At 38.3% G+C, this 13673-nt stretch overlaps 1 protein-coding gene across 1 annotated transcript in view; it reads left to right on the top strand.

Annotated features, from left to right (window-relative positions):
* Window positions 1–13673, top strand: part of FAF1 (Fas associated factor 1) — a 169608-nt gene that overhangs the window by 144613 nt on the left and 11322 nt on the right. Inside the window, exons 16-18 of the mRNA XM_009990349.2 lie at window positions 4789–4869; window positions 5274–5351; window positions 9420–9635. Of these exons, the coding sequence (XP_009988651.2) occupies window positions 4789–4869; window positions 5274–5351; window positions 9420–9635 (375 nt within the window). The remainder of the gene's footprint in view (window positions 1–4788; window positions 4870–5273; window positions 5352–9419; window positions 9636–13673) is intronic.

Below are 13673 nucleotides of genomic sequence, written 5' to 3'. Positions count from 1 at the left end.
TTCTGGTGTCACTTGAGGTAATTCCCAAAAATCAATACCTGGAACTGGGCTTTCAGCCTTTGATCTAGACAGGCAGGATCCTCTGGCGATTCTACGTTGCTCCGGCTCCTCGCCCTGCCGCGTCCTGCCTCCCCACCTGAGGTTCTGCCACCACAGAAACTTTCATTTGCTTTGTCCTCGTCATTCTCATAGGCCTAACGCAGTCTGTGTACACTTCTTCCTTCTGTATATTCCCCATCGTCTATGTTTAAGTTATACAATGTGCAAGTTTGTCATCTTAGTGAGTCAAATTAATGCCTTTCTTGCACTGGTTTGTTTGGACAAAGGGGTGTTTCTCTTTAACACTCCCATGAATAGCCTTAAGCACTTGCAGATTTTAATTTCAGGAGTGGTTTGGTGAAATGAACTGTCTTTCAGATAAGCAGTCAGCATTTGTAAATACACTTTTTTTTTTTCTTTCTTTCTTGTAACAGCATTTACTCCCTGATGCTCTGAGAAATGTCCTCTGCTCATGGTTATCTTCTCAAGTTCTGTCTCATCTGGTTTTACTGCACAGGAAAACTGATCGCAAAGACCAATGGGCAATAAAGTACAACACAACTCCCTGAGACAAATCAGGTGCAAAGCTGATTCCTGGGCTTAAATCATTAAATCCTACCTTCAGAAACAACAACAATAAATGAAAAAAAAAAAAAAAAAAAGCCAGGAAGGGCCAATGCTGACTTTTCCAGCAAAATATCCCATGCAAAAAGCCAAATTTTTTTGGTCCTGTGTATTTTTTTTTCCCCTATATAATCTGCAGAAAAAGAGGCCATTGCTGTCCTAAATTCAATCGAGAACCCCTCTTTTCCATCGTTCCGCATCTGGAAATGCCTGCTGTTAGGTGCTTCAGGGGTTACTTCAAGAAACAGTTTAGGGAATAATTATTGGAGAGAGTTATCCTAAATTTCTTCTTAACCTTACCTATAAGGTTTTTAGTGTTGTAGCTCTGGATATTATGCCAAGAGAAGGTTTTATCTGGTCTGTTGTAACTATCTCATGAATATAAGCATTTATGATTTTTATTGTGACTTTGCGTCATACATGATAGCAAAGAAGATTCATAGCTGAAGAATGTATTCTGTAGATAAATGCAATTTTCTTTAAAGTATTAACTTTCTGTTGAACGAATGTCCCTCCCTTGTTGTTGCATTGTCAAAATGGGAAAGCAGGGATCTGTGACTTTCTCCTTTTAAGGAGCAAAGGAGAGTTGTCTCCTCATCTCATGCCCAAACCCCTTGGGATGTGGATGGTTTGCATTCACACCAGCCTTGGGTCCCTGCTGTGGAATTCAGAAATGCTGAGTGTAACCCCCATTTCTGATGAAGGCTTTTAAAGTCACCTGGGAAAAGTTGTCGGTTCACACCTTGGTTTCTTGAAGAAGGAAAATGGCAATTTGCCTTCGTTGCAGAAGTACTGGGGAGATGCACTTATTGATGTTCAGTCAATGCTGCAATTTATGTAGGGTTTAAAAGGAAAGTTGTCAGCTACCTCACATTTTGTTCATGGATAATACTTATGACTTTTTAAAAATTAATTATTAATGGTATGACTGTTCCTTTTTTCTTCATGTATTCTTCATTAGTGCAATGAAAGATTCTCTGCAAAATATTTTCTTCTGCTTTTCCTGCCACCATTATGAATTTTCTTTTGTTGCTTTTGGTAAACTTGAGTCATCCTCATACGTTGTATGGTTTCTCTGGAGGAAGAGATGACTTAGATAACAGACTGCGTTACAAGAAGAACTACAGTATGTAATGTTTAAAATTTGTCTAAGGCGTAACTCTGAACCAGAGAATATTACAATTTTGCCCTAATCTCTGTACTGGAGGTGGTTCCTGTAGAATGGGAGCAGCATTAACAAAACACAGAAGTAGGTACAAAGAGACATGTCGTAGGATTACATCAGCTTCTTACCTAAAGAAATCTGGATTCCAGATTTGTTTTTAAGGTCTGTTTCAGTAAGAACAGTATTGTTTCAATGTGGTGTAAAGCTCGGTGGCACGGTCATTTACTTTTAGATGTGGCTCACATATTTCTGTGAGGACCAGGCAGTCATGCGTAGTAATTCCTCACATTCTTGACATCTTTTTCATAATCCACTTTTAGGACGATAATAACTGTGATGAATAGGGAGGAAAGAAATTTTTTTTTTTTTTTTCATGCCTGGAATTCATGTTTAGATTCTTATTGTAGAATGTATAGTGTTGGTAATTTTTGCAGTTATCATCCAGATTATATAAATCAAACCAATTCCAAAAATTCTTCAGTAAAGCTCTCTGTAGGTAAATGAGTATCCTGTGCTCATCACAAGTAATTTCTAATAACTTCCTTGAGTATTTTAGACAGTTTGTAAAATAAAAGCCAGTGTTCAATTTCTTATAACTCTGATTAGTATATATTTTTGGAGTGAGTTTTTGACAATTTTTATAAATTTTTATATTTTTACTTCTTGAGAGTTGGTTTGGGTTTGTTTAAGGTTCTTTTTTTTTTGTAAACTAAACTAACTATATGTTAATTGCTAGCTATCTTTGATGAAGGAAAGAGCCTGGAGTTGCAATAGTTGCATCTGATCTTTCAGTTTTCTCTTGGGCATTACTGTACTTGTGTGACCTTTGAAATTCAGTGAGCATGTGATGTGTGATGTTGCAAAACATGAAAGTTAAATAGGTTCCCTCTGAAACAATCCTTAATTTTTTTTATTTTTTAATGCTTGTCCTCTCAAAGATTGGCTGGAGTCGTCTTCTTTTAGTAGGTTGGTTTGGGAAGATGGTTTTAGTTCTCACAATTTTAAGATTTACACGTATGACATGCTTATAGAAAGTCTCAGTATAGATTGCAGACATCTTTTTCCTTTACTGTTACATACTATCTATGAGAAGAGTTGGGAAAACCTCTGTGTTCAAGAAGCTTTCCTCATTTTTGGATAACATAAAATTCAGAGCTGTTCCAATTGTTTCAACATCTCCTTTTCTTAGAAATTGGATATTAATGTAAGGAATGTAAGGTAGTTTCTGTTGTCAGGTTTGAGTTAATTTCTGAAAGTATTCCATGAACATGGCACATAAAATCTTATCAAGGTCCAGAGAAGCCAGGAGGAAAAAGGGTTATTTGGTGGTTACTGTCCTTTTTACATTTTGCGAGAATTAATTCTACTCGTGTCTTAGCTCTGCTGAACAAAGTGATGTTTTCTCTATCTTCTGTGAATGAAATTTAGGACACACTGATGGTAGAATAATCTTGCATCCTGTTTGTGTAAGGAGGAAGAGTTTCCCCTAAAAAGATCTTGTTACTTTCCAGCTAGAGGTTGTATACCTTTTCCTGCAATTTGTCCTTTCTTCTTGTGGTCACATGCTACTTTAGAGCTTTTTAACCACTGATATGGTAGAGTTTTGTTTGAGGAACATCTTGGCATGTTTACATGACATGGTAATAACTGTTCATGGATGCTCCTCCTATTTAGAATTGAAATTTTGCCAAATAGTGAAGTTTTGGGGAGAAAATTGATCACTTTGCAAAATATTCCTTTATGTGGAACAAACCTTGCAGATGAATGGGAAAATTAACATAATTCTTCAAGAAGCACTAGGTAGTAGACTTTAATTTCTATGAAATACGGGGGGCACATTATCCCAGTGCTAGTGCTGTGTTACTGGTAGCTACTGGTGACTGCACTGAGCCCACCAGCAAATCTCACAGCTGAATCTCATTGATTTTTCTAGGGACCAGTGCAGCCTCTGCAGGGCTCTGGGAGGATTATGAGATGTAAGAGGAGTAAGCACAGGGGAGCAGCCTCTGGCTCTGGCTCCAGAGGCAGCGTATGAAGCTATTGATTGTACACTTTGCTTTAGCAGACATCGCCCCAGTGCAGTCACTCCAGCTTTTGGGGAAATCTGCTTCTTGATCCTCCATCACGTGGATGATGCCTCGCTTTATCATTCACGTATTTTTAGAAAACCTTTCTTTCTTTGTGCTGTGGTCATTAATAAAATACTTTGCTAGGTTTGCTGGCTTGAAGTTGGCATACTAACTTCATCTTTCTTGTCTGCCTGCATCTGTCCATTTGAGACACTTCAGAGCAGGACTTGCTACTTTGCCATCTTTGTATATTGAACACTGTGAACTGGGGGCTTTGGACGATGTTTAATAGTCATGACCCTGGATGGATCCTGCTGAGGGCTTTTTGTACCAAGGAAGGACCTGGGAGCAGGCCTTCTCTCGCAGGACAAGCCATTACCCGCTGTTAGTCTGAGCGGAGAGCAAATTAAAATCCAGCCTCATCCTCTAAACCATGGTCTGTCCTTCCCTATTACAAGACCATCTAAATTGTCAGCTTCAGGAGTGAAATCCTCTCCAGCACCAGCCCACACGTACCCCTCCGGCAACGCCCTCCCCACGTGGCTGGCGCCGGAGGAGGCTGCACCGTCCCCGGGGCCTGCGCCGGCCACGGCCGTGATGAAGGTAGCAGGGCAAAGAGCCTGGCTGCCAGAGCCAGCATCAGGCCAGGGCTTGGACACGCCAATCCGTAACATGGCAATTGAAACACAGCATTAGGTAAGTCAGAATTTTTAAAGCCAAGGTCGCCCTTGAGGCATTTCTGAACTCATTTCTCCTAGCAGTAGTTAGGCGAATGAGGCAATCAAACAGTTTGAAGTTACTGGGGTTAAAGAGTGCTGGTGAACATAAAGATATATATCATATTGGTCCACTGTTTGCTGATATTTTTTGTTTGTTTTTTTTTTTCTTTAGGCTGAACGTGAAGCCAGAGAAAATGTGAAAAGAGAGCAAGATGAAGCGTACCGCATATCACTGGAGGCTGACAGGGCGAAGGTGTGTGCAGGGTGAAGCGATCGCATGAGCGTCAGGATGGGAATCTCTCCTCAGCTGGTGAAATCTCTGATGCAGAAGACGGTCCACCTTCAGCTCTGCTCTTAAGATGAGGCTGTTGCTGTAGGAACCGTAATTGCCCTCAGTGGTTATAAAACAGCACTAGATACAGTCACTAGGAGTAGACATGGATACATCTTTTTGCTGAAGCAGTCCTGGCCCCACTGAATAATAGAAGTTGGGAAAGGAATGACAGGAAAAGATCACTTAATAAATACCCTATTTCTTGTATTAATTTCTACAGAAAAGTTGAGAAGTTTCTTTGCTTTTATATAGCTAATGCATATCATTAAACACAGCTATGAAAGCGAAGTGATACATGTGTGATTGCTGTTTATCTTCATTAGAGGGAAGCACAAGAGAGAGAAATGGCAGAGCAGTTTCGCTTGGAACAGATTCGGAAAGAACAGGAGGAAGAACGTGAGGTGGGATGTTTTACCTTTTCTGATAACCTTTTAGATTCATGTAGTTATGGACATTGCAACTTTCGTTCAACACGCATTGCAACTTTAAGTCAAAGTATGCTTTTTATGTGAACATCAATTTTTAAAAAAATTAATTTCTTACTCTATGTGTATAAAACATAATGCATTTTCATCCACTGTTTAATAGCTTTTCTATTCTATCACCTGGGTCACAATTACATCATCTGGGTCTGAATTACAGCCAGATATTAGACAGGAGATCCATGAAATGAGCTTCATAAATGGTGGAATCTTTGGGAACCTCTAACCTTGTTTCTGCAGGCACTCCTTTTAAAAATACAATTCCATGGAGACCCTTCATTTCTTCCAGGAAGTAGCACAAAGCCTAACTACAATTCTGATCAAAGAAGTAGACAAATTTAATTTGGGAGACAAAACACTTTAAAAAAAAATTAAGAAAAAAAAATCCAAAATCTATAAAATTTGAGTTATGATACAGTTTTAAATTTCTAAACAGTCTTCTACAGAATCGTCCTTAGAATGAAAATTGTGTTTAAACAAACACTTTACGTCTCTAGGCCTATATAAGTAAATAGAAGCCAGGTGCTGTGAAGAGTAGTGTTCCTCAAACTCTGTTATTTTGTAGATTCTCTCAATTTTGTAGATTATGAGGGCCCCAATACCTGTCAGAGATGGGTGCCGCAGCCTCTTTCAGGATCTAGGCTGGCTCCTGTCCTAGCTGTGTGTCTATGTAGGTATTTGCCTAAAGAATCATGTACAGAAATTTACTTACATTAGTGACTTCCTCTTTTTCACCTCCTGGCAAATACAAAAGATGGTAAAAGGCTGAGGTCCCACCACATTTCAAAAGATAGGTAAAATAGACTAGTCATTAAAATATTTCCATCTATCTGTGAAGTTCTTGAAATACAAGTCCTTACAGACTGCTGTGAAACACAACTGATACTTGGAAAAGACTTTGTAATCCTTGAATAAAATTTTCAAAATAAAAGTGACTTTCACATATAAATGTCTTGACTGAAATCAGAGCTAGTTCAGGGTTGTCCTTTGTCTTCTAGGCATGTAAGATTCTGTGACCAAGTTACTAATCGATACAAAGCTATATCACCATCCCTATTAAATATATATATCCTAAGTATCTTTCCAGTGTTCTATCATATATAAATAAAATATAAATATTAAAAGTATTTTTTCATTTATAAAAAATATCAGAGTTCCAATATTTTTGGTGGACTTAATATAACTTCTTTGCTTTGACTCTCATGGATTATGGAGATTCGAAATTTTGAATTATATTCTTATTTAAATCTCCACTTAGTTAACGTCCTTGGAACTCACGGAATCCTGATAATTCACAGCCTTGCTTATTTCCCCCCCTACACATGACTTAAATGTATACTTGACATTTCAGTCTTGTGTACTTTGCTGATGTATGAAAAAATTGCATTATAAAACTGCAAAAAAGTTGGCTGTGAACACATTTGTTATTCCCTGAGACAAACCCAATAAACAAACTGTACGAGCAATGCATTTGCATATATATATTTTGACCAAGATAATTGCATTAAAAAACCTGAATCATTTAAGCATTCAAGAACCTTTTAAACAGTACCACGTTGTAAATGCTAAATGCAGTCCAAACATTAGTATTCAATGGTTTGGGAGAGAGGCAGTCCACGTCTTCTTCCGTGTCCTGCAATATCTGATGACTTATTTAGCTCCTATCGTTAACATAAGCCAAGAATGGAAGCTAAAACACGACTGAAGGAGCAATGCACAAAACTGGACTGTGAGAATTGTGTCAAGAATAATTGTAAGATGGCAATTCTGTGAGGTTAATAGCAATGGAGCATAAATCAGTACTGTAGCAGTAACAGACTGTCAAGCAATCTGCTCACACTCAGGTTCAAGAAAGAAATATGGTTTTCTTTTTCGAAGTAATTTTGCATGCATAGAAACAGTAATTAATTCTGCTTTATTATAGCTGCTCCTGAACCTTTTCAGATACCTTGGCCTTTTGGAAATGATTTTCTTACACACAGGCTGCAAGTCTGGTCCATGTTAGCGAAATATACCTGGACTTCCCTGTTTTAATGTAGAGTGCAGTAATGAAAATAATAGGATCTGTTTGCTTAGTAGAACAAAAGGGATTTTAACAATAATGTTTACTAACACTCCCCATTTTCAAGTATACAGATTACTTATACTGAATTGTTCCGCAACAGTGTTTACTTACAGAAGTGGCTTTATGTTCTGTTCGTATATTTAAAATCTGACTATTGAGCTATCCACATACTGAACATCTTTTAATCAACAAAGTGAAATTGCTTGTTCAGGTCCAAGAGTTATTAATGTGATCCGTCACGTCATTGTTTTCTGACTTGGTTTGCTGGTACAGAATATCCATTGTAAATTGCCGTTTAATGTTGAAGCCTTGGAGACTAGTTACTTTGGGGAGCGACGCACTCTTTGCACAGAGAAAAGAGCTCTAATGAGCTACTGTTGTTTATTTTTCTATCATATAATTGATTGGGTTCAGTAAATAATGTAGCATCTGTTGTTATACTGTGTGGGGAAATGTCAAAACAGAAAGATAGCAAGCAGGTGGTTGAGAATGGAGGGAGAGAAAATTAAAATAGGATCTATTTAAAATATAATCTCATAGTAGATGAGCAAAAATGAACTCAAGTTCTATGTATAAATATTTATACTGAGATATAATTTGTTCAGAGGTTCGTGTGTACGAAGTAGACTATTTAAAAGCCTTCATAATCTTGCTTCTGCCCAGTCCTTTCTCTTTAATGTAATCATCCTCCATCAGTTTCTGTTACTAAATGACCTTGGGGAGGTTTTCAAAGGCACAAATAGCAGCTGTGCATCTTGAAAGTTCCTTGAAAATCTGGGTAAATCTGTGCCTGCTTAGCTCTTCAGTTTGGAAAATTGTCTTTTGGGCGTATTTTAGGGGTGGCAGCGTGATTAACGCTGCTTCTTCCATTCGTTGACGTTCTCGTTGACTGCTGCCTTAAGTGAGGTGATACTGTAACAAGGCTGCTTCCTAAATACCATCTGATTTTTAACAGATGCCAATGCCTGTCCGTGGGTACCGGCACCACTCAGTACCCTCAAAAATCAAGCTTGCCTCGTTCAGCCTAATATTAGGCACCAATTTTTTAAAAAAATCTGCTGACCAGAGTATTAGTGTTGCAGTAGCTCCCAGAGGCAGAGGACAGAGAACACAGACTTGGCTCCTGCCCTTAAAACCTTGACATCAGCAATGTACGCAATGTTAGCAGGAAGACAATCATACACATTTTCAGACGTGTAACACTTCTGCAATTTTGGGGCTAATTTCATGCAAGTTGTTGCAGAAAACGTGCATACCTGTGCTTGGAACCATCTTCCTGCAAATAATAATAGTAATTGGTTGTTTTAAATCTTAAAGCTCCCATTTCTGTCCTCCTAGTTTTCTTCTTTGACCGTTCCTACTTTTACATGTACGCTACGTATCTAATGTACTTTTATGATATTTTTAATTATGTCTTTTAACAGTGTTTTGGTTTATTTATAGTAAATCTCAGGCACATATTTCATTTTACACTGAACTGCCACTACGGGTCTTGTCTTTACTGCAAATGGTCAATTACTCTGTGCAAGAGGAAGGCAATTTGATAAATGCATTTGAAGAAATACTTTTACTGCCTTTTAATTTATACCCTTTAAGGAAGCAATTGGCCACTTGACAATTATTCTCTCATTCAAATTTTTTCCAAGGCTTTCTGCCAAATGATTAAATTACTTATCCCCATCGTGCATTAACTGTAGACCTAATAATATGTGTTATAAAGAAGGATTTATTTTAATTAGTTGTCTGGTGGGCTGTTATTAAGGAATGAATAAAAATGATTTTGTCATTGAGATATAAAGCACAGGTATGGCTCTGGAGCACTGTGGCACATCTTGAAGTTCTAGAAGAAATAAAAATAAAAAGCTTTCTGTCATTTTCTTCTGTTAGCGTTGCAGCCTAAATGTTTATTTTTCCTTCCTCAGGCTATCAGGCTCTCTCTTGAGCAATCTTTGCCTCCCGAACCGAAAGAGGAGAGCACCGAGTCCGTCAGTAAACTGCGCATTCGGACGCCCAGCGGAGAATTCTTTGAGCGACGTTTCCTGGCCAGCAGCAAGCTGCAAGTTGTCTTTGATTTTGTAGCTTCCAAGGGATATCCTTGGGAGGAGTACAAGCTGCTGGGCACCTTTCCGAGGAGAGATGTGAGTAAATGGACCTTTCAGGAATAAATACCACTACTCTTGTGTGTTAGATGACCAGTATGTTACAGCATAGGAGGTAAAAGATCTGTCTGAGTAAGTTAGAGTGCTGCCAAGCTCTGTGGTTGTCAGCAAGCCAGGTGCTAACCTTCCAGTGCTATCATATGTTGCATACAAAATTGCATTGCAAAACCTGTTTCCAGGGACGTTGTAAAAAATCCCCTGTTTCTGAAACAAACAAGTTGTGGACCATATCGAGTGGAAACTGCCCGACTGTGCTGAGCCAGCATCACTCACGTCCTGTTTTGAAGGAAGCCGCATCGCTGTTAGTACGCTGTTTCGGTCTGTTATGGGCTGGTACTTCTGATGTTTCTGGCTTTGTCGTTTTGATGCAATTTTATGTTACAAGCAAGGAAGGCTCAGTGTCAGATAGTATACAGTTATGAGCTAATCAGTACATTCTGATAAATTATTCATCCACCTGTTATGTAATACCAGTAAATAATCATTTATCTCCCCTACCTCAAAATTCTAATGATGCACCTGCTGTGACCGTTTTTCAAAATCAACACTGCTTACAAAAGCCAATTAAATTCTCTTGATTTATCAACAGATATTTTTGTGCTGGTTACTAAGTTTCTTCGAAAATACGCCTATATGTTTTCTGCTCTATTACAAACTAACTTTAGTTTCTTATTCAGCCATTGTTACACCAAAGGTAAAGGTGAGTGGGTCTAACTGTGCAGCAGTTACCTGGGGCCCTGCATAAAAGGTGAAGGTAACGGGCACTACAGAGGTGACGGTAACGAGGCAAGCAGTGATGGGTGAAGTTCAGCAACTTTCTGGCCACATTGCCTCAGTACTGCAAACGAGCTCTGGATCAGCCGGGTTTTTATTTGCTGGGGCATCTCCAGGTGACTGGTTAAGCCATTTTTCATCAAAGGAGCTCAGTAACTTGGGTTGCTTTTCCATTTTGTTTCCCTTCGCTGCCCCTGCAGGAAGTTCACTAGGAATAAGGCTCTGATTAGCATGTTTACAGTACTGTTTTGTAACAGATACCTCTTACTCTGTCATCTTATTTGTAAGTACTCCAAAAGGTCAGAAGTACTCCAAAGGGGAAGAAAATGATGTCCTTAGCAAGCACACAGCCTTGAGAGTGGATGTGATTTCTGACCAATTTTTGGCACGACTCTGTGAACAGGATTGCAGTGCTTACAGCTTTTCTTTCACCTTGTCACATAGTGAAAATCTTAATCAGACTGAAAAGCAGCATTTAAGGAATCTCATTAATCACTAATTAACTTTACTCCTTAAGCACGTAATATCATTTCCAGTGGAACCAAAGACTAGAAGTCACCTATGGTTCCAGGATTACTGATTGTTCAGTTTACTTGACAGAAGAAAAACAATGTTTTACAGTCTAAACAATGTTTTTGTGTATTTTAAATATCCTGCAAGTTGTACCTCCCTACCTTTAACATATTTATGTCTTAGTGCGCATATAATATAAAAAAAAAAACAGTATGCTACTCTAACTTTGTACATTCGTTTTGCACTTTAGACTGGCCGTTTCTGTACTTAATCACATCATCATCATTATTAATTTTAGTCCTCTGTAACAAACTCAAAAATCAGATGACTCACATAAGAACAAATTAAAAAAGGAGTAGGAAAGAAAAAAGACCATTAAATTAGAACAGGCTGATATTTTCAGTACATTTGTGAAGCTGCCAGGGAGAAAACGCTGAGGCAAAGAAAGGAGAATTTAATGGCAGGGTACAGAGATGTTGGTCTGTTGTGTGGGAAGCAAAGATCCTGTCATCTTTTTTCTGTGATTCCAACTTAATAATGCCATGTATGAGGAGTCACATAAATGATTCATGCCGATTGACTCGATGGCTGTGTACGAATCTGGTTGCCATTGTGACCACCAGAGCTACAACAGACAAAAATAATCCCCAGGGGTTTGCTAACTACTGCGAACTATAAATGGCATCTGCTGTGTTCCCCAGGTTTGAAAAGTTGGAAGTGTGCAACTCCACAGAGAGGTTTTTTAAAAAAAAAAAAAAAAAAGTAGTCATTGATGAATGCCTTGGAAGTATGGTAAAAGTATGTATTCATTGCCTTAGGCTCCGTGGTATATAGTCTTTTAAAAATATGCTCTCAGTTGTCAAGACCAGACCCTTCTCCCGTATGATATATATCACAAACATCCATTGAAATCTGTACAACACGAACAGAGCACTTGAGATGCTTGTGGTCCAGAAAATAATAGCATTTAAAATGCCTGTTTGTGTTTTAACTATATATAACATTTTTGAAAAAATATGTTTGAAAATATCAGAATTACTTTGCTGGAGTTTTTGCTGCAGTAAGATGAAAACATGTCTTCTCAAGTTAATATTTTTTTGTTCTATCCTAATCTATATTACAATAACATATGCACCCCCAAAAGTGTTTCTGTTTTATCAAAACAAGGGGATTATCTTCAATCAAATCAGCATTTTCCTGAGGTAAACGTGTTAGAGAATTTTTACCTGCTTTTCAAAGCCATCTGTCCTGATACCCTGATACAGTGTTGTTGAAGTATTTTTACTTCTTTGGTAAATAAAAATTCATTAGTTCTTAGTTCTATGTTCCAGCTGCTTACACAGATATCCTTAGCTAACTTAAAGTTGGTATCATAACCCTACTGTAAATACAAACTTCTACACATGAGTAAATACACAGATTAACCTTTTCCAGACACTACTTGTAGATTTTAAGGCAGCGGTGACATTCCAAAGCAGTTAAGCACATGCGGTGACTTGTTATTGGGTCTTTGTCACCGACTGTGTTGTTCTTTCTACTAGTGCTGAAATTAGATATTAACCACCTCCTCTCGGTACCTTAGCTGAGGCAGCACTACGTACCGTACCGACAAGCGTGTGTCACACAGGTGAACCTGGGTCAGGAGGTAACTTGTACCTCTAACTTTGAAAACGTTTGGCAAGCACGTCTTTTGGAGTGAAAAGCTGTATTATAAGTTATTTGCGTTTTTCTTAAATGCGCCTGCAAAGACTTTATGGAAGCGAATGAGTGCGCTATTTAAGCGTACGTGCTGATTTTAGAATTACAGTTCCTTTTCGTCCAAGAATTGCTCTCATCTTCGAAATGCATTTAACTACAACAAAAACAGCTTGCCCTAAGCATATTAGCATACTCAGTCAACCTTCTCATACAGTATTTCTTCTAAGTCCCTTTCTCTTAAAAGCCTTCTCAAACGCTAATTTCAGTTGTCCTCTCAGTCTGCCAGCTGCAAGATCCACCTTCTCCCAGTATCCTGGAGACCTCCCAGATGATCAGTTCCTCAATTCCTTCTGTGGTGGAGATCTGCAGAAGTCTTCCTTAAAACTCCTTAACATCTTATGGACTGGGCTTTTCATCACACTTCAGGCCAGAAGCTGAAGGTGTACCATGTCTAGCTGAAACTGTAGGAGGAATGTGCAGAACAAATTTACCCAAACTGGGCTTCAGCCACCCTACCAGGGTTAACGATATGTTTGTGAACATTTTGTGGTATCTGTCAGAAAGGAAGGTCCTGGCATGCTCTCTCTTTTGAAACACTCTTTTTGAAAGACCGAATAATAATAATAATAATAATATTAATAATAATTTCTTCTGAAAAATCACAATTGCAATCTACAATTTCTTCTGCTCATTTCTCCTTAAGGTGGAGCATTAGTTATGTATTTGAGAGTACGCCTTTTGCAGACACGGTATTAGAGACTTAAGCTCTTTATTTACTGTATCTGGAAGCCCTGGTAAGCCAAGACTTCTACAGTATTTCACATTTTATTTTTCTGAGCCACAGCTTAGGATCAGGTGGCAGTTAAGTCACTTAAGGTTATTTAAATGCATCTAAAATGTTGCTTAATAATTCAGAACCAGTTTGCTCTGTTTAGAGTATTAAGATTTTTTAAATCCTTTTAATTAACCAATTTCAACAGCAGTTTAAATAAACAGAAACAAAAAAATCTGTCTCCCTTGAAAGGGCAGAAA

Source organism: Tauraco erythrolophus, chromosome 10, assembly GCF_009769465.1.
Source record: "Tauraco erythrolophus isolate bTauEry1 chromosome 10, bTauEry1.pri, whole genome shotgun sequence".
In the NCBI taxonomy this organism is placed as follows: Eukaryota; Metazoa; Chordata; class Aves; order Musophagiformes; family Musophagidae; genus Tauraco; species Tauraco erythrolophus.
Note: the sequence above shows the minus strand (reverse complement) of the source record. Positions and strands in the feature narration are given on the sequence as shown.